The 27,157-nt window shown below is 39.8% G+C and overlaps 1 protein-coding gene across 6 annotated transcripts in view; it reads right to left on the reverse strand.

The window, feature by feature from the left end:
- Positions 1-6,694: 6,694 nt before the first annotated feature.
- Positions 6,695-27,157, reverse strand: part of LOC109972352 (mucin-2) — a 61,209-nt gene continuing 40,746 nt past the window's right edge. For 5 of the 6 annotated variants that reach the window (XM_020621134.1, XM_020621139.1, XM_020621137.1 and 2 more), the window contains 2 exons: positions 24,685-24,759; positions 6,695-7,531 (listed from right to left, as the gene is read on the reverse strand). In XM_020621134.1, the coding sequence (XP_020476790.1) occupies positions 7,342-7,531; positions 24,685-24,759 (265 nt within the window). In that variant the 3' untranslated portion in view covers positions 6,695-7,341. The remainder of the gene's footprint in view (positions 7,532-24,684; positions 24,760-27,157) is intronic. The other variant, XM_020621140.1, reaches the window with a different exon arrangement.

Genomic DNA, 27,157 nt, shown 5'->3' on the forward strand with positions numbered 1-27,157 from the left:
CAGCAATAAAGCATCGCTGCAGCGGTTGGTTATAATTTACCTTACAGACATGATCACATCCTAAAACAGTCTCAGCCCTTAAAACCTTGTCCTGAACTTAGAGACCGTGTTAAGCATTTTGTGGAGAAAAATAAGATTTGCCTGGAGACGATGGACTTTTATTTTATTGTATTTTCATTTATTTTTATTGATTTATTTATTTGGCCAAATATTTCCCCCCTTGGCACCACAACAGTTTGTGCATGTGAAGCAATATTCTTGCATTTAAATATCCACTGCTTTAACTGGGTCATTTTGAAACGGTCAGAAAAAGTCCTACCTAGTGCATGAGACATTATAATGTTGCAAGTCTACAAAAAATGTAATACCTAGTCTAAAGTGGTGATAAATTGCAGTTATAGGCTCCAGTGTGTAAGCCTTGAGTAATACCAGAGCAAATTTGTGAGCTGTTGACTTCAGCACATGAGATTGTTAAAGGAATAGTTTCTAGCAAGGAGAGTCAGTGTGACACACTGTGATATGTTGTTTTAATGCTGCAGCTCCTACAGTGTCCACAGATCTCATTCATTTAAGTAAATAAACTCTGATGCCTTTATTAATAATTTTCTGCACAGAGTTCAGTGGATGCATGCACACTAATCCTTCCAGGCTGTCAGCTCACCTGGGCACAATGAAGTGGGAGGTTATGCAATGACGACGACAACAACCACCAAATGTACACTCACTGGCCACTTTGTTAGCTACGCCTGTACAATTATATGTAATTCAGTGCAACACTTCCACCTTATCTTGTGTGTTTATGAAGCTCAAAATGGTTCAGTGTTTGGTGAAATTGTCATAAATGTCTAAATTGAATTATATATTTCTTTTTAAGGTCATAGTTAAAGGTGGTGTTGCACTGGACTACATTATATTCAGAGGTGTTCCTAATATGATTCTCATAGATGGGGAGGACAAAAATATAAAGACACCTCTACAGGTGTACAGGTATACCTAGTAAAATGGCTGTGGTTGTATATACAGATAAAATGTACCCCACCTCTCATCTATATTGTCTGGGATTGGCTCCAGCTGGCCCTCCCAGCCCTCTACAGGATAAGTGATACAGATAATGGATGAATGGATGGTAGTTAGACCAAAAAGTTGCATTATAATGCCATATCTTTGACTCCATTATCTTTGATGGATGATCAGTTCTAGTGTGTTTTCAGATAAATAACTTTAAATATAAACAGCTAATTGATTTTTTTTATGCAAAATAAGGGACTGAGCAGGGTCTAGAGACTTCCTCAGACAACTTCCACTACACAGCAGCTGGTGTGTTGTTTGTGAAGCAAAGTCCAGAGCAAATAAGTCTGCAAATCATTTGCTACTGCTTAAAAAACTTTCATAAGTGCACTAAAATAACTGCAGGCCGCTCAGATGAGCATTTTGACATTTTGTTCAGCTCAGAGCCTCTCTCATGTGGATGTGTTGGTTGGACAGTCAGAGGACACAGTGTTTCAGCAGCCTGTTAGTGAGTGGATCACAGTGAAACTGGAAATTCCCAGTGGAAATTATGCTCTTGGTTAAACATTCATATGCAGGCCTGATAAATAGTTCAGTCTGACACATTTATGCTTTGTCGTTTGATTTTAACATCTATAATCTATGTTCAGCTTTTAATGTGGTACAGTTTTATGTATGCCATTTAGTTGGGTACATGTTGGGAACTTGTTCTGCCGTTGTGAGGAGACTGGGGGAGAAACTGCAGGAGGAGCTGAAATGAATGTTTTGTATGATCTACAAAGCTGGAGAGCTCCATTTCATCTCAATATAATGTAACGTTTTAGAGAGAAAACCCATTTCAACTTCACATCCAGTGCCAAATTACCTTATTATTGCATGTTTCATACACTTCAGCACTGTATGTACAAATGTAAACTGCTGATATTGACAGGAATTAGAGAAGGATTACCAGAATATGTGATGCAACACATCCCAGGATGTTAATTTTATTTCAGAAGAAATGGTGCCTGTTTTGCATCAGACTAAGCCTGATTGTCCTAGAATTGTAACATATTCAACTGTATATTTTTTAATTACACATATAATGTTATTTAACATCATGGAGATAGTTCACTGACTCTGATCTCCAGGGACAGAAATCAATTAATACCACAGGATTAGTCATATAATTATGTCACTGGAGACCTACTATATGTTTTTGACAGGTAGATGAGGTTCGTAACGCAATGCATATTGTATGTTATTGAAGGATCTCCTATTAATTAAGATGAGTTACAGGCATCCGCTTCCTGTTGCTGATTTGATGCAGTGGGAAATAAAAGTCAGCTGCAGCTGATCATTTCTGACAAGGAAGCAGCTGGTCTTTCCCCCAAGACTTAGTATCTGTATATAAATCCAGATGGGTATTAATATGAAATATTTAAAACCCTGGAAAACTTGGCTTCAAATCCTACTGTAAGTATAATCAGTGCTGAAGTAGAAAAGACACCTAGGTATGAGATTTTGGTAAATACACTTATTCATGCTCTTGCTGAGTGTTACTGTATATAAGAAGATTGATAGTTCTCTGGAGCCTCTATGCTGAACATAAACCTACTGCCAGCAGCTTTTTAGCTAAGCTTTGCCTAAAGACTGGACAGCTGTGGTTTTATTCTTATTCTGATTGATTGTTATCACCAGTTAGGAGCTAGCCTCTGTTACAAAGGCTACCCCAGTAATAAAGCACCTCCACAACAAACAGCCATGCTCTGCTCACTATGAAATGTGGCAATTTCAGCAGCTTCTACTACTGTGGATCAGGAAATGAAGCTGAGCTGTAATGTTCAGTGTCCACCTTATCCTTGAATTGTAAATCACAAAGAGCAGGTTCATGATGCAATATGCACCCAGTCTTTATCATCTGCTGCACAATAGGGTAGAAAACAAACCAGCTGAAAAAAAAAAAAAACAAAAGGAAAAAGCACCTCTCGGCGAAGCAGTCACAGAACTTTGAAGTAATCTAACATGACTTCAGAGAGACTGACTTTGATGTTCAGAAAACCCTTCTCAAACAGTGACACGTTCCCCTGAATATAATTGTCAAAGGTGTTCCTGAGCAAGCTGACTGTCCTGCAGGCAGCACAGGCATTAACTCTCACTGTAGTTATTCTTTGTTCAGAATTTCTCACTGTTTTATAAACTCTCACTGTATGGCGGCATGAGTTTTGCCACATGACACCATGATGAGAAGTTTACATTTGGAAGCTCCTAATCACTGAGCCCAAACCTCCTGACATTACTGACACAGATGCTCTATATGAGTATTGTCATACACAAGCTGTAGATGTGGCAGTTCTCAAGCAAACGCAGCTGTTAAACTGTTAAACTATGGTTGGCAGTGTTAACCTGAACTACACTATGCTTACTTAAAAAAAAAAACTGTGCATCTTACCAGCAAATTTTACAACTAATCAGTTTTTAGTTGTTAAATGGAATTTTGAAAGAAAAGAGCCACATCAATGTCAAATGACTTGTATATTTGCCTAACATGTATCTCAGGGGAACAAAGGAACAATCTTAAACTGAGTACATCTGGGGTCTAAACAGTGATGCTGCTCACATGATGTCACAAACACATGTAACAAAACCAATTACGAGTGAAGGAATGAGCTCACAGTCAGAACCTCTCTCACAGCCCAGCTCCTGTGTTGATGTTCCTCTGAAGTCCCAGTAGTTATATACATTTGGAAGGTTCTTCTAAATCTCCTGTCGTGTGAATTCAATCTGTGCCTTTGATGCACATCATCCCACTCTCTCTTAAACTCTTTGCCTTCGATGTGTAGTAGCTGACATTTTCTGTCAAGGCAAAATGTCCAAAACTAATCAAAATTTATGCATCTTATTGACAAATTGAGCTTATTGAATTTTCTTCCCCATACATTTCCTATCTCTTCTAAGTCTTGTGTCGCAGGTCCACAGTGTTTTTGTGTCCTCAGTTCAGCCACGATGTGTTTGCATTTCATTGCCCTTTTTACCATCAGTGACAGCCGGGGAGAATTTAGCTAGTATTTTATTAAACCAATCTGCAGCTATTGCAGTTGACTCAGAAACATGGCAGGTCATCTTGAAATGGGTACTTTTTAATTCATTATTTGGAATTTCCAAGTGACACATGCATGCGTGCGCACATACACACACACAAATATAATTGGGATTCTGTGTGTGTGTGTGTGTGTGTGTGTGTGTGTGTGAGATGCCTCTGAAATTTAGAAACCCAGGCATAGTGTCAGTATGCGGGTGGGTATAATTTTAATTTGGCTCCTCTGGTCCACATTCAACCCACATTTTTCTTTTATTTGGTCACTAATGAGGCTCCTATCTCGGTTCAAAGAAAAGAAAATTCTTTCAAGTATCACTGCAACTGTGGGGTTTGTTTATCAGCATCATTATTAAGTCATTGAGAAAAAGACAGTTTGTGTTGCATCATTTATTGCATTAGCCTTCAAATAATATGATTTTGCTGCTGGACTCATGGACAGGTCACGTCTCCAGCACCTCTGACTTCTCAGTCTGATTGACTGTAAAATGATCTCTTTAGTTGTAATGTGGTAAAGTGAAGCACAGTATCTTTGTAGCAGCCTAAGCTCAATGACTCATGCAGTATTAGCTTTGCTGCTTCCTCTCAGCATGCAGGGGCAGTTGTAGTTGTTTTCACATGGCCATTATGCATGCTTGTTGATGCCTCAAGACATGGTTATTTTTTTCTCCTTCAGTTTCAACTGATGTTGCACCAGATTGCGTGAGCCAACTTTGACCCTTGATGTTTCTGTGAATAGGCCTCCAAAATAAGCTCGCTCTCCCTTTTTCTCTGCAGGCCGCTGTGTTTCTCTGGAACACCTTAATGACCAGGCTGGATCAGAGCCCATTTACCTGGTGTGTCAGTGTGAACCGGTAGCTTTCCTTGTAAAGCTTTTCTCCCTTTTGTGTGTGCCAGAATTCTTGAATAGCACTGCAGCATTGCTGACAAAATAGTTACCTACCTCACTCCAGAATTCCTACACACACACACACACACACACACACTTCCTTTGTCTTTATGAATTCAAAGCCAGCCTGCTCTGGCTCCTTTGTTCCCCTCTCCAGGCTGGGCTCAGATCCTCTCTGCTCTCTGTAAACCCGCTCCGCTCTGTCATCAGGATTACAGGCTGTGCAGTAGCAGATTAATGACTGACAACACTACAGTCCTGCACAGCACACACACAGTTACAAGGAGGGAGAGTGTGCCTGGTTGTGAGGTACAGAAGAACAACTGCGGGGGAGATAATGCATTGTGTTGCTCTGAGAACAATATGTTAGCTGTGCGACTGTGCGTGCGATGTGAAATTGTGTTGCTGTGAGAATGTGAGTGCAATTGTGTGTGTGACAGAGTCTGTGTGTAAAATTGTTGCTTATTTTGAAGTGGTGGTACAGTGTGTGCAGCATAAGCTTTTCAACTTGTACACCTCAGTGCAGCACAGCAGGAAGAAGCACTATTTCAGTGAGCATGTTGCCTCTGTTTAACAAGCTTAGGTTGATATGTGTGTGTGTGTACTGTATGTATGTGTATGTTTATGTGGACATATGCATGCTTGTGTACTCTTGTCTTAAAAGCCCAGCATGAAAAGACCATTACAAGTCCAGTACAGAAGTGAGCGTGGACTCCTGCCGGACAAAATGCCTGAAAAATCTATTCCCTCCAATAACGCTTCTCAGTAAAAACAAAACAGAGCCTGTTTGTAACTGCTTTGTTTCAGGCAAACCTGGCAGTAGTTGTACAGCACAAATCCAAACAAGCAGGCAAACAACCTGGGACCTAACACTTTCTGAAATTTGGAATGAATTACTGTAGACCAGAATCTCAACCCACCTCAGAGCCTCACAGAAACAGCTTATGTGTGTCATGAATTACTAAGGAGTAATATCTGGGGCTTCTTACAACCATCAAACAGCTGAGACTTAAATTCCTGAGACCTGCCCTGGAGTGTCCTGGAAAGTGAGATGTCTGAGCTGCCATCTGAGGACTGAGAAGCTTCGGTTACTTGTATTCAGTTGTGATATCTTGGAAATACATACACGTTTTCTGGTTTATTAAAGACTGACAATCATTTGCCTGCTCTTGTTTCCTAAAAGTGTTTTCACGACCCCTCATATTTATTCTATGACGCTCTGGATGCAGACCAAACCATAGGTGTGGAGCCACTGGACTGAACTACAGCAACAAACTGTATGTAAAGTAGTTAAAACTAGCTCCACTTCAATGCACTACAGCAGTAAAAGGCTAAGAATTTAAAAATGCAATATATAATGACAAGGGACCTTTATATACAGGAGTACGTGCACCTTTCATACCATAGGTACATTTTACTGACAATCCTTTTAAGTAAAGGTTCAGATATATTATCAACAAAATGTAGGATTTTCCATACAGGACTTTTACTTGTAATGGAGTATTTTTATATTAATGTACAGTACTGGTAATTCTAATTCAACCTGCTGAAACATGTTGACATATCATCATCTTTTATGAGGACTTTAGCTATGGGTTATAGCCGCTTTAGGTAGATCACCTTCTTCCACCACTGACAGTATTGAGCCCAGAATGAAAACACGCACCAGTCAGCTTTGGTAAAATACTTTTATAGAGCAGTAATCCATATCTGAAATATAGCATCCAAGCAGAATAGCTCTGATATGTACAGAACTCCTCTCACCGTTCCCTCAGCTTATATACAGTTTGCTTTTTATGCTAATGTATTAGTTTGTTTATGTATGTGACTGTGTGTGTTGTATGTGCATGTAGACATGTATAGTAGTTTTAATCAGTTACAGGTTATTAAAAGTTTTAAACACAGGTCATAATAATTATTTTAAATGTCTCTGGATATAAAAGCTGGTGTTCTGACCCTCATTAATCCATTAATGAAGATGAATCCTTCCTCTCTGTCTTCTGCCTACTGTATAAACTATTCATCTTTTATACTGTAAATATGCTCCATCTGTTGTACTGTTCCCCTTGCTCCACTGCACCCGCTATATATTCTCTTATATCTCCTAACTGCTTCATAACTATGAGTCATTTTGTGGACTGAACCTTTGCTTTTATTTGACTGTATGTGCACCCCCGCTTACATCAACTCCAACAGCTAAAATCATAACCTTTGCACCTTTCTCCTTCCACAGGTTTGTTTGCAGTTTAATTCCCCAATTCAATTCACACTTTTTAAAAAATAAAATCTAAATTCATATATAGCTTTTAAAAGAAGGGTATGCAGTGCATTACAGTATCAAAATGTCTCTTGCTTTGTCCACCAGCACTCAGAGAAACCAGAAGCATTTCTTCCTGTTCTTCTTGGTGGTGGCAGGCAGTCGCACCGACTGAGGTGAGTCTTGTTGGTGGAGTGTGGTGGGCTGGGGAGTGGCAGGCTGTGACAAGCCCTCAGGAGGGTCACCCACCTTCCACGTACGTACCACCTGCCCTTCCTGGAGACGAAAGTCATGTTCTACACTAGAGCCAGAGGAAGAGAGAGACAGTGTGGGAATGTGTTAGTCATTGGAAGTGTGTTGAAACCTGCAATAACACTTCCACAAGCTGAACAAATTCAATTCTTTTAAGCTGATATGACAAACTTGTTGGGAAACAGCTGCTCATTTACACCTTCAGCAGTTAATGAAGTAAATTAATATTTATTTGGAAGTGTGTTTCTGGCTACCTGGCAAAGCTAAGTCCAGTACGGACTCTGTTTTAGCTCTCTTTTTGGTCTCCACCAACTCCTGATGGAAATACCTCTTTAGCTGCTAATAGCTCCACTATATTCACCAGTTAGTTACTAATGGTTTCTATGTGTCTTTTATGCTGAGCAGGTAGTGTGCAGTGAGCAGAAAACAGCTGCCTGCTGTGGCCTAAAACTAGGCTATAAGAGCTGTGAGAGTGAAATAAAACAGTAAAGTTGAAAGCTGAAACTCATTATAAACCTCCATAAAGGTGTCACACACTGTGCTCACATTGTCATTTCATGCACTGTTACAAAACGTATCAATAATATCCCCTTTAAACATTGCAGAAATATAAAGAAATCACAGCAGTATGCATAGTGCAGGTTACAAGGAAGAACTAGTGTGAACAGCATCAAGAGAAGCAGTGAGGGCGATCGCATCTGCTACTTCCTAGTAGACAATAATGAAGCTGTTGACAAAGTAAATCAAGAGCTAAAATGCTGAGTTTCACAAAAAATGTTGCAGCACCAGGGGGATCCAGGACTGCAGTTGACACACACAACAAATGAAAAGTCAGCAAGGTGCATTGTCAGTCACATGACAGTATAGCTCAGGGACTTCACTGCAAAATGAGATGTGAACTCTGATGCACCTCTGCAGAAGCTATAGGTAAAGGTAAGCAATAATAAATGAATACATCTGCAAAAAAGGAATAAGGTCAATATTTGCTTGCTGATTACTTTTGTCCGTAGCTACATATTGGGTAAGCCTTCCTCCTGTGAACAAATTCTTTTTCCTCCTTTCTTTTTTCATTCATTTTACTTTGCTGTTATTCTTGCTTATTATGCAGTGGCCTAGTTAGCTGGTGTTTCTCATCACAGCACAGATGCTGGAAATAAAGAGGACTCCCTCAGTTGAGGATATGAGGAAAGAAGTGCTGCAGAGGAAGCAAGGAGGACTGAGCTCAGCAGCAGCGGGGCCTGGAGTTTGGAGGCAAGAACAATGAGGACTCTCACATTAATATCCATCTGGCTTCATAACTCCCACTCAGTCACTCAACCACTTCGCCCTGGATGCACACGATGAAACATCACAATCCAGACAGGAGCACAGTGCAGGCAACGAGTGTGGACAGAATAAAGTGCAAAAAAGTGAGTGGGTACAAAGAACAGTGGTGAGGATTTCTTCCCCCCGCAGTATTTACAGCAGGTATAAAAAAAAGCCACTTCAACTAAACCTCTATGTGGCAGCTGGGACACCTTCACAGCTTGAAACAAACCCTCACAGCTGAGTAAAATGAGGTGCTAGTCAGTAGGAGAGTAAAGCAGTGGAGTCTGTCTCTGCCATTCTACCACCCTGAAATGGATGGTAGTAAATAAAGTGCTCCAATCCCACGTCTTCACTGCCTCCCTATTTGTGCCACTATACAGCTCAGCTCCCTATAGAGCTCCCCAGCGACTCTCGCCTTGCGTCGACTATGTTCCCTCTTCGTGAAAATGAATAGCCCTGGTCCACAGCTCTGCGTGATCAAGGCGCACAGACACTGTAGGGAGCTGTCCACCCTCAGCCTTAATTATCTGCACACTGAGCCCACTAAATGTCGCAGGCAGGAAGCGGTGAACCTAACAGTTCTTCCCACTGTGCCTCTTCTGTCCTTTGCCCACATCTCCGCTTTTTTGGTTATAGGCCTCACCTCATCTCAGGTTCTGCCTGTGGGCAAAAAATATAGTGTGTTTTACAGTTGATGCAGGCCTTATTTTATAAGCAGAGAGGGAGAGAACGATAGAGCCAGTGTGTTTGCCTGAACTTATAGGTGGCAGTGGCAGGCTCATTCTAACACTAACCCACGTAAAGTTTGGGAAAAAAGTGCTTTCATATTAGTTTCACAGTACTGCTATGTGTATACTATACTGTACCTCATGTTCAGTACACAGCTTTGGCAAACATTAAAGTTCCCTCCAGTCAAAAGTATGTTTTTCTTGTTGTTATTTTATTGAAATGTTTGACCTCCACTGTACAGAGTAGTAGAAGAAGTAGTCAGATCTCTTACTTAAGTAAAAGTAGCAGTACCACAGCATAAAAATAGTCTGTTACAAGTAAAAAAAAAAAGTCACAGCTAAACAGCTGAATATCATAGAGATATAACATGTAATACAAACAACGTTACAAAGGGAAATAAGGCAAATCTAGACTGTTAATGTAAATGTAAACTATATGTGATGAACTCAGGTGTTGTCAAAACCTTTGTTATGCCATAGAATCACTGCAGCTTAGTGTCTGGTCATCTTCTCTCCAATATATAACTTAGACTAGTGTGAAGTGGAAACTTGAAACCTTCAGCTCACACACATTGTGAATAGACATGTCAGTGAAGAATGAAACATTATGTGTTGTGTATTTAAGCTGTTGAACTGAAATTTATTTGTATAGATTTTGCTGTCAACAACATATCTGCTGGAAAAGTCAATATTTCTTGCTGTAAAACATGTGTCAGTACATTATCACCATTTGACCTTACATTGCATGTTATTCCATCTTTGCCGATCTACTGTGTAAATTGACCTCACTGACCTTTCCCACAAGCACTACCCTAGCATCTTTAGAGGGGGGCTGAATCAGCAGAGTTGTAGTTGTTGTGGTTGTTCATAACTGCCAATTAACAATAACAGAGAAAATTAACACTCACATTTGAAATATTATGACTGTAACAATATTAGCACTAGAAATTCCCAAATTACTGTTTCTGATACTGTGGCTTTAACTACAGTCAGATGAGGTTAGTATGGAGCGCCGGAGAACAGATTCTGTTGCACTTTCTGTAAACGAGGATGTTAAGTGCAGTCATATTGGATACACATTACAAATTTGACAAGCTGAAAACACTATTTTAAAACAGCACTTTAAAATAATATAAGCACAGAGGTTGAGCAGGGCTTCATCTCTTTTTCATCCTTCCATCTATAAAACATTCATACAGCACCAGCAAGAGATCATCATTTCTCCTCCATCTCCTCTGCTATGTGTTTTTGTGGAGTGGTTGAGGAAAGACTTTGAGCAGAAATATAGCAGTGCAAGGGCAATCAACTTGAAAGAGCATTGCAATTTTCTCTCCTATAGTCTGAGTATCCTTAAAAAAAGACAACTCTCATTTCAACAGGAATTACAAGAGCAGTCAATCTCTGTGTTCATCTGGGATGTATACTCATACATATTCAGATAAATGTGTACATGTGTGCAACGAGACTGCAACTCCCAACCCCTCAATATCTACGCACATACAGCCACGACAACCTCCCTATTACAACGTGGTAGAATAGGCTGTGGTCTGAGATATTACACTCTCCTCAGACTATTACTCCGTGATGGTCCCACCAGTTTCTGGGCTGACGCTGTGTCCCAAACAGTGGCTTTAATGATCCTCATGTAATACCTGTGATAACATTCAGATCAGATTAAACACAAACATGTGGGTACTTTGTAAAAGTGTCACTGAGTCTGTGTTGTTTGAATCAAATCTTTGATTCACACTTCACCCAATTAGTGTGATTTCCTCAGCTTATCCACTTCAGTAAACTCTGCAGGAGCATGATGCCGAAAGCTTTAAAACAAAGATCTTCATGTGTTGTTTATATATGTATGTCTAGGTTCTATATGTATGTTTACTATACTGTACGTATATAGCTGCGTTTCCACTATTAGAACCTAACGAGCAGTACCCTGTATCATCAGGTTAACTTTACTGACAGCTGGCTGAGGCATTTTGTTTTGGTGCGTCTGATGCCTCATACTGATCATGAATGACAGACTGTGGGTCCCAGTGTAACCACTGAGCTATAAGAGGAAGTTTTATTCTGGAGAAAATCAATAACTTTACATAGCGAGACCACCATTCACCAAGCTCACAGAGGTCTTGAAGGAATCTCTTCACAAAGCCTGAAGATATACAGAAGGCTTCAAAGACAACACAGTATTAGAACCAGTTAAAGTGGATGTCTGCAACAGGCTGAGAATGGTGAAGCAAAGTATTATATTGCTGGGAGGAGACTCTGTGACTGAACAAGAAAAGAAAGATACTGACACTGTAAACATGACTAATGCCTCAGGGACATATCACCATATGATTTATGCTATCCACAGTAGGCTTTGCAATATAATTGACTCTAATCATAGGAGGCTAAAAGCCTAAATGCACATCACCAGCAGTCAGATCACAAGCCACAACACCTCTTAGCATAAGACGGAACAATTTATTGTATTCAAACCATGCGTTAGGATACAAATCTGGACTTTTTCAAGGTCACTACATTTGGCTTCATAAAAAGGTCCTGAAGTTCTTGGCAGGAGTTCAGAATAAACAAGCGGAAACCTGTTGGGGATGATTTTAACCTTGTGATGTTACTGTTTCTTCCTCTGGTATTTTTTCATTGTGTGATAATGAATGCCTAATATTTACATTTTTAAAACAATTATTCACATAGATTTGACTAATGTGATCTTATTAGTGACCTCTGACACTTTCCATTGTGCCTTGTTTTCAAAAGAGCACAGCCATTCCCAGTAAAAGACAGTGCACATTCTCACCTTGTGAATAAAAAGCTCAAAATACTGTGCACTGAAGAGACCAGGTGAAGAAACCAGAGAAAATCCTCTGCACCAAACAGCTTTGTAAATAAATAGGAAGTGAGATTAAGGATGATTACTAAGGACAAGGAAATAAAAGCAGATGTAGGCCAGAAGCTTGCAGACCCATCAGGGTTAGCCTATACCAGCTTAAGACTCGACCTGCTATTGTGGTCTAACTCTGTGTTTTGTTTACATTGTAGAGCTCATTGTGCCATGGGAAGATGCTGTATAATGTGTACAGCTGAGACAAGCTTACATACAGTACACTGACCCAGTAGCCAGAAGGGAGGCTGGCAGTGCTGAGTACCTAGGATGTGCTCTGTGGGACAAAAGCTGTTCAGCTGAATTCTCTCGTTTATATTTGGTGCATGCATGCATGCATGCTGCTATCACCTTACCGCCTCTGTCAGTAGCTGCTTCAGCAACCTGATACATAAATGTAGTGCAACCAAGGCAAGATGTAGATCTACATAGGAGACTGTAAACACATTATTGGATACTGATGGACAAAATATGGGGTTACGTCTCAGAGAAAAGGAAATGAAACCTGTATTTACACTTTGGCCACATGGGGGAAGTAGAAACAAGAGTGAACTCAGCATTTACGTAACATCACTCAGCACTGACTGATCATCACCTTTAAAGTTATATGGAAAACTCACTAGCAACTAGATATGGAACAACATTAGCATTTATTTGGAGCCGCTAATTTCAAATAAAGTTGCTAACCGCTAACTCCATTAACAGTTGCTAACTGCCTCAATTAAAATATCAAAGTTGTGAGCAGAAATCGATGAGATGACAGATGCTCTACAGCCCTGCAGAGTTCATAGGTTCATCAATGTGAGCAACTCCTTTCAAAAACACACAGTCATTAGGTTGACTGTTACAAGTATTCAGCATAGCAACTTTAAAGTGACTGGTGCTCAAAACATGAAGCACATCTTTAATTGCAAAGTATATGTCTGCTGTTTCTTGAGCTATAGCATGGTTAACCATCCCTGCTATTGTGGGCCATGATCTCCTGAACATGTCATTTCCATTCAGTGGAACTGTAGGTCCAAGCATAAGCACAGCTTTAGTGCTTAAATGTAATTAAGTACAACTCAGTGTAGATCTGTGTAGACACTAACTGAGTGCTGGTATTGACAAAATTGGACTAAAATTTACTGTTCGGCTTCCTGGGGCTGTTATGGGCCAAATTTAGTGCAACATATGTGGTGAGGTGTGCTTACCCAGTCTGTACTAACATTCAAGCCAGGATTTTTCCTCACCACTCGCCCACAATGGATATTTATCCAATGCTCAGCAAAAGGGTAGACACAAAAGTACTGTAGTTCCTGTTACTGGGGACGTTTTGGAAGTCATACAGTGATTTGTTCACCTAGACATTATCCTGGTAAACGAACTGTTCAGCAAGTCAGCTAAGGTGAATTAAAAGGCAAAAGGTGATGGCTGGTTGCACGCAGTACCTGTTTGTCCTCAGCACCACCAGTATTGAGTGATAGCTGCTAGAGCGGAAGGCACTCATGGATGACTGGCTGTGACAGGAGGGTGGCAGTTTGTCACTTTAGAAAAACAACAGCAGTTACAATCCATCCATTTTTATCTCTGATGTACCTGTTCATAAACACAGACTAACACATTCAGGGTTTCTACATAGTTTGTTAGTGTTTTTGCTTCACAGCTCTAGGATTTGGAAGTGGGACAGACAAAGACAGTGTCAACGGGTAATAAAGTTTTAGGGCTGAGGTGTGCTGTGGGGAGGATCGCTGTGCACAGATGCAGAAAATAGGAAGCAGATTAACACCAGTGTTTATTGTTTAGCTAAACTGGAATTTTTTGGAAGAGGGAAGAGGTCAAAATTAGATAACAGCAATATTTAACGGAATAACAGTTTTTGTTTTATCAAGTCTGCCAAGGCATGTAGGTGTAATGTCTGGTGAACTTTTTTAATGCAGCTCTTTGTATGGTGTATAAAAGAAGTTCATTGACAAGTGCTGGTAAAGTAAAAAGAAAATGGAAGAACGTGGAAAACACTCTAACACCTATACGTGCACAGTAACATGGATGTGTAAATCACTGAGCAATGCCCATCCACTTAGATGTGGTTGAAACGTTGCAGTTATATGCCTCCGCCAGCCAGTCAAAGTCATGGGAATGGGACAAACATGAGGTCACTGACTTTGATCTTTCAGCTTTGACCACCAAAGTCTGATCAGTTCATCCTTTAGTCCAAGTGGCTATTTGTGCCAAATCTGAAGACATTTCCTCAAGGTGTTCCTGAGATATCATGTTTACAAAAATGGGCTGAACAGACAGACAACCCAAAAACATAATCGACTAGTCATAAAAACTAGTGGGTGGACCTTGAGTCAAGATTTTTTTTTCAGCTGCATTTTATACAATTACAATATCACTTTCTAATATGAAACCTTTATGTTACAAGCAAATTATAGGGAAGTACTTTTTAGTATACTTTATAATTATTTATGGTATTCAACTTCCATCCATTCGCTATCTATTCCACTTATCCTAACAAGGGTCATGGGGGGCTGGAGCCATTCCCAGCTGACATTGGACAGGTCACCAGTTTATCACAGGGCTGACACTTGGAAACAGACAACCACACACACCCACACTCACTCCTACAGGCAATTTAGAGTCTCCAATCAACCTAAGCTGCATGTCTTTGGACTGTGGGTGGAAGTTGGAGCACCCAGAGAGAACCCACGCAGGCACAGGGAGAACATACAGACTCCACACAGAAAGGCTTCGAGTCACCCGGGGGTCAAACCTGAATGTTATCCTCTTTCCTGCTGCGCTCATCGAAGCAAGCTCCTGACATTACAAGGTTTTCACTTTGTGACAAGCCATCAGCAAAAGTGAGTAAGTCATCTGCAAAGATTTTTACAACTCTCTATCAAGTACATGACAGTTTTAGACGTTTATAATTTATTAATAATGGATTTTGGCCAGGACGTCCTGCAGGCCTCTTCCAGAAAAGAAGTGGTCAGTTGATGCATTGACTCTGTCTTTCTGTTGCTCTAACTACAAAACATGTAAGGCATCCTTCCGTCAAACTGCTTGATGGTCAAATAGCATATGAAACCCCCTTCACCTACTGTATACCTTTCAAATGTTCAAATGTGGAGGATTTCCCAGAAATCACACCCGTAACTCATGCTGTGAATTGCCAGCTGTGTGAGGGTGAAACACCAGACTGTAGCCCTTTTCAGACATGCACTAGAACCCTGAAGTTATCTAGGCATTACCCAGAGAAGCTGTTGACCTGGACATTAAGCGGACTTTACCCTGCCAGCTTCCTGGTACAAAGTCAACATGAAAACCAAAAGAGCTTTTGTGAGTCATAGCTGCTTCAAGAATCTACAGATGGACATATAGTATGGCAAGATACTCAGTTATTTATGACCACATTCAAATTACAAATCAGCAATCCAGCACCCCCCAACCCCCACCCCCATGCATAAACAAAAGGGAGCATCTCCAGCAGGTGAGAACATCTGACATGGACTATCTCCTGTTATGTACTATATGCATGAAAGGGCAACTCTGGACAAAGTCCGGACTTGATTCTGCAGACATTCTCCAGAGTTCCTGTGTGAATACTGCTTAGGTCTAAGCTTGTCTCTCAAGCTCTTCTGTCAGTTTTTACACAATTCTGTAATTTAACCTGTTAAAACGACTGCAACGCTATGTCTTTAACAACAGATTGCCTAAAAGTGGGCACTGTCATCACCATTTAAACAGTGTTTATGGCTGGCTTTCATCCGCTCTCCCCCTGAGTGTGAATGTTTGGAGCAACTAGAAACACCTTTACTTTCACCTGAGGGTGGATGACATGTTGCACAAAGCCGTTTATTTCAAACATACCCTGACCTTTTTACTGGAGGAGTCAAAAGAAATTCTTACAACCTGGCAATCTAACACACTGCTTATGACCAGCAAATGATTTATCCACCATTAATAAATGATAACCCCTTTATAAAGTGGTACTCATATATAATATTTAAATATTGTAGGTGGGATAATATTTCTCACATTTCTCCTTGCATTTAGCATTTAATATCTGCTATATCAATCATGTATGATAATGACAAACACAGTGCCAAAGTGGGGAGAAGGCTGAGAGTGAGTGGAGGAGCTTTAGGAATCTAATTTAGCTGTGGGTGTGATTCTACTGTGATTAGTATTTATATGAGACATCATCCACATTAGCCAGTGCTTCCCTGTTCCACATGCCACTCTTGATCTTCCTCTCTCCTCCCTGTTTCAAAGACATGGCACAATGATGATGGGCACCATCTGGCACTCACTGTTGGCACAAGTTCGACTCTGTGATTATTGCCAAACAGCATGAACAAGGGTTCTTGCTCTCCCCCTCTTGATTTGTCTACCTCTCCCTCTGTTTCACACCCAGCCCTTTCTTTATCTGTCATTTCTTCACACAAACAAACTCGTGAGCGGATGAATACACATTCGTAACTTTCACATCTTTTCACATCAACAAAAGCATTTTTTAGATGTATGCACCTCTATCTCATCACACCTCTCACCTCTCTGCGTGTTTATGGAACTGTAGTGGTGTCAGTGGCGGCAAAATAAAAACTAAGCAAATAAAACAAATAATACTCCTCATTTCTATTTTACTGTTGTGAACATCTCATGTTCCTACTGGCTGAACATTTCCTCTGTGTAGTTTAATATGAGTGAGAGTGATGGTTACAGTGCATCTTCTCCCTCTTCCCTGTGTGATGCCTGTTGCTCCGCAGCTCAGCCCTGAAGTAAAGATGGATTACTGCAGAAGAACTGCCTGCCCTGCCCTTTTCACATTTCACACACACCACTTCTCCATTATCAGCCTCATCCACAAGGAAAGCGGTGCGAATGTGTACACACATTCACACACAGGTCTGAAAGCTCTGACAGGGTTGTTAGCAAAAGGTCAAGAATCGCACACATCTTTCTTTAAAGGTATTCAAACCTCTTATATTCATTTAAACTGAAAATACACAAGTTCTTATTTTTCCTCTCTTGTTGTCTTTCTAATACTTTTCATTTATCTCTGTCCTTCTCGGTTTCTCTTTCTACTTTTGGTTCACAGTAAGGAAGAAATATGTTCATGTTTGGATCACTATCTTGGCAGATACAAATGATGTGTGATTTGAAACATCAGAAAAAAGCTAATCCAGTTTCTGCAGCGAGAAGATTATGTTCTGATGTTGACCGGCTGCAGGGACTTAACCTCAGGATTCAATAGGCGCATTATTGACAAAGTGGTAAGATTGGGTGTTCTTGATGATTTTGGATCTCAGATTTGTGCTGTTGATTTTCTTTTAAGTACAAATACTCCCCAATATTTTGGATTTTCCTTATATCAGGCCAGATTTTTTGATACTACTAATGGCCGGCATGTTTTCTGCAAGAACCATTCAATGTTTTCCCATTTTTTAATCGCTTCCTTATGTTGAGTCCAGTGTTAGCTCTTTTAGCTTAGTTTCTGGTCTCCAACCAATGAAAATTTCTGGCACTTTAGATGCTAAATGCACCACATTGACGAGCTACAGTTTTTCCATCAAGGAAATTTAATGAACCATAACCTGGAGCTTCCTATACCCATGATCAGGTGGATCTTGAAGGGCTAATTTAGTCCATTCTGCTTTGCATTTCCGCTGCATTTTTCCCTGGTTCAGTCACTGTTAGCATGAGGCCGGGGCTGCGCTCCTCACACACATAGCTAAGCAGAGAGCATCAACTCAGCGATCACAATGCTCGTTAATCATGGTGCAACAACATCTGCCAGTAGGGTCGGTAGGGTTCTACACTGGAAAAGGTCCATAAATGTGTCTGTGCTGAGCAGTTAGCCCACTACAGCTGAAATCAATGCTGCAAGAGCAGGTAGAGTGAACCAAAACATTAAAGTTGCAGGCCAGAAAACCAAAACAGTGAGCTCTAACTAAAAAGCCTCATAAATCTGAGGGAAGCTGTAGATCTGGGTGATCACATTCTGTATAATTATCACTACATCTGTTCACGTCGATACGTTATTTACATATTGTTATTAAAATATTAATATAAAAATTGTGATTATAAATGCTTTAAGCTTAAGCAGAAAATGTGGTTCCAGGTAATAAAAGGGCTAAATTAACTGGAACAGTCTCATGTATGAGTTGAAGTCACTACACAGCATCCACAACCTCCCAAGTTGTTATGTGCAAGACATTGCACTGACATTGAACATCAGCACTGAATGAACCTGAAGTCTGGAGCAGTCCACACTAAATATTGTTCCTATGGATACTGGGCGCTCTGAGGTGTTTTTCTGAAAGTTGCGTTTAAAATTCATATTATGTCTTCTCTCTCTTTTGCACACAGAGGGTTCTCTGCACTCTTCTGTGTCACTTTTGCATCATTGCCTCTTCAAATACAGATGCACTTTCCCTCACCTCCTTTATTTTAACCTCTGCATTTTCCTGGTAAACTATTTTAGATTGTATTCAGTCAAGTCTTTTCACTGCCTCTTATGATAATGGAACAGAACTGTCGGTGTTTAATGAATGGCTGGAGGCTGGATACAGGTTCAGAAATATCTGTGACCATGAACATGAGAAGTTTATCTATAATTTGCTCACACATCAATGTGTTTCAGAGGAGCTCAGCAAAATGTTCACGCACCAAAGCACAGATTTAGTTTAGCCAAGTTTCTGCTTATTTGCATCTTGTATGTATAGTGCAGATGTTGGATTCCCTGAATAAACTGTTCACAGAAAAACCCCAGGTTCTGGTTCATTTGGCTGTGGAAGAGAAAGCAAAAGCTGCAAGTGGCCACCTAAGCAATCTTTCCTACTGACCTCCTCTCTATCTCTTCTCACTCCTCTCTCCTGCTGTTTCTATACCAAATCCAGAGCTGCAAGTGTGCACCCTCTGTTCCTCATCCCCATTTAGAAGTGAAATGTATTTATGTTCAAAGCAAGAAAGGGGAGCGAGAGCAAAGGAAGTGACACAAGCAATCTATTGCAAAAGGCTCCTCTTCCTTATGTCTATAAAGTACATTTCACTTGATAAAAACAGGACAATAAGAAGCTTTCAGTAGCTGTGGGTCAGTGTTGGGACCATGTGGAAAGTATTTGAATTGGACTGCTATGCCTCTCTGGTACACATGAGAAATTGAATCAAAGCCAGTGAAAGGAGATGTGAATCCGAGCTGAGAAGTAGCACTTTGGTGCTGGACTAGATAGAAACACATTACAGAGAGCAGGAGCAGCATGAGTGATGGCTTCATGCACCACAACCAACTCCTCTTAACACTGCCTTGAGTGACAGCAAAGACACTATACATTGTTCCTACTAGAGTCTCCACTCTCTCCATATTCCCTTCACTCTGATAAAAAAAAAATCCTCTATTTCCCCACATGCTCTATTAAAGTTTTAATGCAACAGATTAATTCTTTCTGAACCATACAGCCTACATTACACTGCCTGTTTAACCATGCAAAGAATGCAGTGCTGCTCTGTCATGGGGATCTACTGGACAAAGGTGTCTGGCAGCTCTCCTTCACCCACACCGAACCAAAGGAGAGATGTCTCCATGTCTCCTTTAACACTACGATTACTTTTTAAAATCTTCATTGTGATAAAATTTTAACATGGATGAATATTTCAGTGCATACTAGAGTTAGGCATATGTTAAAAAAAAAAAGAGGAAGAGGTATGAGAAATATGGAGTGAGAGAAAAAAGAGCTGGCGATATTGAGAGTCATGACAATTTCCTTCCTGGTGTCCGGTCTCCAGAGTCTCCACCAGTTCATTGTCTGTTCTACTGCAATCAGAGGACTATCCAGTATCCAGTCATGTGATGTTGTGTCAGGAAGCACTGATTCATGATGTGTGTGTGGTGAACACAGCGAGTGATGAGTTGTTACTGTAGGCACTGTCACAAAATGTTCATATCAAGCCCTCCCAATGGATCAGTCTATAGCGTTCGTCCTACGACTCTTGGAAACTCTGTACAGGAATCCTCCGTTCTACCACCACCGCGCCTGGCATGCATTTGCATATCAGTGATGTGAACAGGCGTTCATTGACAAATAGGATGTTTAAAGAGTCAGCCCAGACTGTAAATTAGATGAATAGAGAGACAACAGTATGAGCTTGAAATGAGGCCAGATATCAAACAAGCATCCCCACAGATAACAGTAAACTAGCAGGAAAGAGAAAGAGAAAGAGAAAGAATGCTTTCTCAGCAGCCTTTTTCTCAATTATCTGCTGTTTAGCCAAGGCAATGATGGATTGTACTAAAAAAACTCTTAGTGGAGTGATAGTTTAGCTGAAAACATATGGTCCGGAGAGTTATTAATCCATCTCATAGTAGCAGCTCATCGAGCTCCTTCAGTGAAAAGTGTGATCGCGCAATAGACAGAGCAGAGATAAAGCGGCAGACTACAGATCAGATTAGGCCGCCGTCTTTGCACACTCCAAAAGGATTAGGCACAACACTCCCTTGTTAGATCTCCCTACATTTGTTCCGTACAGCACATTCGCTATTAAGAAAAAGAATAACAGAGACAAAATCACAATTTCACTGTCTAATTACCGTAACGTATCACTTTAACTCCATATTAATATGGACTAAAATGATCCTGATGCTGGATAAATGACACCACATAAATCACGCAGTACTCTTCTTGTAATACGAGACCCTTAAGAAGCAGAACAAATGAACCTCTTGTTTGTGAGTCTTGGTTGAGTACAAACTGTTTACAATGTTATATTCTGTGGCCACTACATTAGTATGCTTAATGTGTCATTAGCATTTTTATATAAGCTTTGCCCTGAAAGATGAGTAACTGCAGAAAAAGCCTTGTGTGCCAACACACAAAGATACACTTTAACCACAGATATAATGCCTTTATACTTAACATATTAATATTGCTTTTGTTAGATTATGATTTGTTTTGATCTTTTAAATAAATATTTCCTGTAATTTACTGTTAACCTATTAAAGGTAAACACTTGATTTTCCCCTTGATTTCCTCCTTTGGCTTGTTTAATAAAAAATAAAAATCTACAGCACACCATATGACAGTATCATATATAAAGGTTTGTGTGTATTCTAGCACTCTGTTGAAGGTATAATAGATCAAATCTGCTCAGACTAAATATGCCATATTTTTAAAGCAGTCCTTTACCACTAATATAAGCAATCTGTGTGTATCTTGTACAATTTTAAACAAATTCACCTAAACTTCACTGTTAGTCTTTACATTATAAAACCTAAGGATTTCTAGTAAAATATAAAGCTGTATTAATAAATGTTTTTGGCCAACTCCAAGCAGCATAACAAGCTATAAATACAGCACTGAGATCAAATCATAAAATAAACATGGAACTATCTGCACATCCAGCAGATATGGGGTAATATTATTTGTGCTTCTAGCCAATTGAAAAAGTATGTTCAATATTTTCTCTCCTTTTAGCTCGGGTTTGGTCTCCACCAACTCCTGAGGGAAGCTGAAAACTAGCGGTGACAGTGAAGCAGAACAATAACGTTATAGGTTGGACAGCTAAATACTGAAATATGCAGAACAGGCTGGGGCTCGAGTCTGGAACCTTCTTGCTGTGAGGCGAAAGCGCTAACCACTGCACCGCTGTGCCACCCCTCCTGTCGCCATCTTTATTTAACTGGAAATAAGTTGTTTTACCAGAGAAACAAAAATGATATTTTTCCTGGACTGGAAAGGATCATTTCTTAGTCTGCATCGTTATAGGAGTGATGATTCGGGACATAGCTTCAGAGTTTGGGTGTTATGAAATGACAATAAAGTTTACAACAGTCAGCAAGTCTCAGTAATGAAATGAAAGTTAATGAAAGATTATCTCTGTGACTTGAGTATATGTTATACAGTACATGAGAATCACAAGCTGTGGCTAATTACTGTTAATAAAAATGTATTGATTAGAGGAGCTTTAGGTTCTGTAGTGTTAGATGCATTTAGCTCAGATTTATTTTTTTTGTTTATTGGACAATAACAAATAGAAACTATTTACATTTTTCTAAGTAAATTCCTGCCTCTGCTTTTCAGATAGATTGATAGCGTGTGCTGAGCTGTGTTGCCTTCTCTGAGGACTAAGACCTCTTCAAGAAGCTTTTTAATTGATAGAATCTGTCCTGTCAGATTTTATGGTGTCTCCATCACTCACTCCTTTTTAGGCTTCACTTCATCTTTTTTACTCCACCACCTTTTTCCTCTATCACAGCAATATTTTCTCAGCTCGACTTGATCCTCAAAGAAAAGAAAATCTCTGCTGTTTTCAAAGCAGGTAAATCCTCTTGTCGCACATGAAAGGAATGTCGACTTGACAGGTGATTGAGTGATAACCTCTCATCTGACCATAAAACAGTGGCTTGAGATGTCGACTGTGCAGTAAGTGTAATATTTCAGATTAGCCACCTGAAAGAGGAACATACGATGATACCGTACAACATAAAAGAATGGGAACTCGCTTCCTCTCTCAGTAAGGTTCTCATTTGTATTTCTTATCCTGTCTTCAGCGATCCTCACTTTCAAAACTAAGCTGTATTTACAGTAGTTCCTAAATGAATCATTTCCTTTATGTATCTTCTCCCTCTTTTTTGTTCCATTGTGAAACCTCAGCTCTTTTCTCATAGATCTTTTTCCTCTTGCTTTCCTCTCTCTTATCATGAACTGTACGTCTTTCTTCTTCTTCTGTTCCTTGACTGGGCAGGTTTGCATATACCGGTAAATAAATTAGTGAGAACAATCAGATTAGCATGATCAAATCATTTATGTGGTTTACAGTAACTCAACTTCAGCTGTAGTATCATTTGTTTGTTAATCAGGTTAACGCTGAGGATGGGTTGTAGCTACAGGAAACACCTTAATAGCACTGCAAACTAATAAATAATAAACGGATGAGTAGGTGAGTGTGCAAAATCAAATCACTGAAGGTAATCAGTCTGAGGTGTATATAAGTCACATCTCAGTACACAATTAAAAAGACTGATGACGAATCTTGGCCTGTTAATTAGGTTATGCTTTATGAAATTTATGACTAACATACAGTAACCCCTCTAAGGTATTTACATGAAAGTTTTAATAATCAGAAAGCGCCTTAATCCTGTCATAATCAAATTATATTTGCGAATGTAAGTACTGTCATCTCTTCTCTCTCTACAGTTTTATTTCTCCTCACCCTCTGCAAGACTTGCCTCTTCTGCTAATATCCCTCTTTTCAGCTTTGACATTTACAACTAAGAGACAGGGATTTCGATTTCATAGCAATACACACTTTTCTTTTTGCCTTTCTTCACCCTTCTGTAAAGTGTGAAATCCGGTTTGTTAATTGATTGATTTCATTTCAAATCTTGAAGCAGAATGATTATACAGTAACTGTGTGTGTGTTGTGTATTTGACACTGTGTGCATGTAAGAAAAGAGATAAGGAGAGAAGACAAATGAGAAGAGTAGAGAAGAAACAAAGTGAGCACACAGGCGTTACATTACTTTTGAGAGAGAGTGCATGAGTGAGTGTGTGTGTGTGTCTTTATTGCATTGTGTAGATACTTTTTATTGCCATTGCTATGAGGACATGATGTTGTGAGGGCATTTTAGACAATCCTCACAATTTTAAATGGCTTTTTAAACTTAGTTTATTCCATGTCTACACCACAAGTATGTCGTGTGCAATTGCTTCAGGTCACGGCTACTGTACATGTGTAAAGCACGAGTGATATGCAAAGCAACACGCAAGCAGTTTAGACAGCTGGATTGATTAATATCGTAGTTTATTGGTTACGTGACGTGCATCACAAAAACACACATCACACGGCTGAAACACTTGTAATGTAGACACAGCTTTAGGGTTCAGGTTAGATTAAAGCCTAGGTTAGAGTAAGAGGTGGGGTTGGGCATTTAGTCGTGATGGCTAAGGTTATGGAGAGGAGCAAGAGAATGTGTTATGTCAATGAATGTCCTCACAACTATAGTAAGACATGGATTGTGTGTGTATGTGCTAAAGTCTTAATAAGCCTTAAAACTGTGATCAAGCCTGTAGCTGTTTGTGCAATGAGTGGCTGTACTCACAGTGCTACATCCAGCTGTACTGTCACTCAGAGCACAACCACAACCCTACCAAACAATAAACTCCCCAAACTGACATGATTCAAAATGACAGCATGATGCATATGACTGTGCACCAAATCACACACTGTGCTCTCAATGTTCATATGTACAACAAGCACTAAATATGCAGAAACTCACACCTGCATCCATCCACATACCTGTAGATGATGCAGGCACAGTCTCTGCATGTCCCACAGTTCTCAATGTCCTGTCCAGTCCTGTAGGAATGTCTTCTGTTGAAAAGCACAGAGATGAGACATCAAGAAAGAGTGGCATTATGCGTGTGTATTAGGGTTGGGATGATATGACTTTTTCTCAATACAATTCAATGCATGGTGTAGTGTGTACGGTTTCATTTAATTAGGCTACAATTAAAAATTCAATGACAAAAATGTATGACTAGCTGCGGATTACTTGTACTACTCTTCTTTTTCCACCCCTTTCTAGCACTGGTTGATTATTGTATGTAAATAACAACCAGATATATTGACTTACATTTTGTTAGACCTATTACAAAAAATATGAAACCACACAATACATATCACTAAACAAAATTATACATATTGTGATGTTTTTGTATCGCGATATATTGAATTTTGATACTGTCCCTTCCCTAGTGTGTATGTTTGTGAGAGCCCACAAGCACATACACATATTCGGGCTATCTTTTCCCTAACTGAGCCAAATTTCTGGCACATACATCCCCGTAAATATACCAATCTCCTCTTTGAAATCACCCATAATCATTTTTAATGAATGATACTCCTTCCAACAGGCTCAGGCTGTTATGTAAACCATGAGTTACTATATCACTCCGGGGATAAAATAATGCTTAGGAGGTAAAAGTCAAGTCTGCATGCATTAGACTTAGCCCCATCACTAATTTCTTATATACTGGAAAATTCAAGATACTGTATGTCACATTATAAGACAGAAAGCCATGCAGTCTCATGTTCAAATGTTTGCAAAGTATAAAGTTTAGCATGAGTGTGATTTGGACTAGGCTCCATAAATATCAGCCAAATCTTTGTGCGGATTCATAGACACGCGTCTATCCATGTCGATCGCTTTCTATCCAAAAGTTTTCTCATTCCCTCATTATGTACTACTTTGGTGTGATAAGGCAGGAGAAATTAAACAGCTTACGATTAATTGAAGACTTGATGAGAACGGTAAAAGGTTTACACTAATAGGGTATGGAGCATGATGACAACCTCCAACATGATGGCAGTCAAATTCTGATTTCCCCACCTGGTGCATACATGCAGGAGATGCTGCAAAATACAGTAGGTGCAACCAGTCTCCTAAAAGTCTCCATGTGGTCTGACGTGATATAAATTCTTCAGCATATCGAGAATAGAGATTACATTACAGACATGAGACATTACAAAAATAACTACAGATGCTCCCCTGCCTTTTGCCTTGCTTTCAATCTTTTATTCCCTTTCTTCTCTCTGTTGCTCACCCTACTGGTTTAGTCACTTTTGTCTCGCTTGCCCTCTCATTCTGACCAAATTTACATTGTGTTCTGTACACACAGATTTGCTGCCAAAGTATTTACAGCTCTTCCAATGCAGGGATTGACTATAAACAAAGAAGCTGCATCACAGCAAAGCTTAGGCACAACAGCCATCTATCTGTAATATTCACAGCACATGATGCAATGAGGTTGTTACAGCTACGTTGTGGATATCCCCTTTTTGGTGAATAAAAATCTTCTTACAACAACACACTGAACTACTTCATTCCAGGAGAGAGGAAGCATACCTTCAATGCAAAACCACAATCACATTATCAAGTCAGCCCCTCATTTGTTTTTTGTGTGGAGAGAATTTGAATCTTACTCAAGACAATTAAGTGTCTGGTAATAAAACAGTAGGCACTTAGGCTACAAGCTGACATTTACTTTCCAGGTCTCCAAAATACCAGGCACTCATAATTTACGTACTCCCACTGCTTGTTTTTCTCTCCTTCCCCATTTTTTATCTAACCATCTATTTTTCTAACTATCTATCTATGCATTTATAATGTGATAAAGGTTAAGAGGAGTTTGCCACAGATTAACAGACGTCTTTTCACAACATATTTGACCCTGGGTCCATGTCCTGGGTTTACATTTACAACTTGAAATGTGGGAAATGTAGGAAAGCTCCTCTTTTGGCCTAGGACTTTCACATAACAGGCAAAGCCCTTTCAAAACTCTTGATGTAATCCCGGGCTATGCAACATTTCACTCTACTGTTAACACTTGAATACCACCTGGCACTGCCGAAGAACAATACTGCGATCCTGAGTGATCTGCCATACAATGTAAAAATCAAAAGTTGAATACCTGGGGTACATTTTTTATTTTTCAAATGTAAAATGTGGTTTAGGTTGACCCAGAAATAGTCTAACTCAAGTTAACACTTGGGCTAATACACAGTATGCATGTGTGAAACCTTCAGCTAATCCATAGTCCAAAGCAGGGTTACCACTGTTTTTTCAAGATTAGCACCAGACAAACCTAGTTAAGATCATTTTGAATGAGTTTAGGTTAGAATGGTTCTCACATCATTTTAGTAAAGATGGTACTTTCATTGCTGTTTGATTGGACACTGCAGTGTCTTGCCAGTTAATGCTGCACTGTGT

The sequence above is a fragment of the Monopterus albus genome, unplaced genomic scaffold, assembly GCF_001952655.1.
Source record: "Monopterus albus unplaced genomic scaffold, M_albus_1.0 scaffold253.1, whole genome shotgun sequence".
NCBI lineage: Eukaryota > Metazoa > Chordata > Actinopteri > Synbranchiformes > Synbranchidae > Monopterus > Monopterus albus.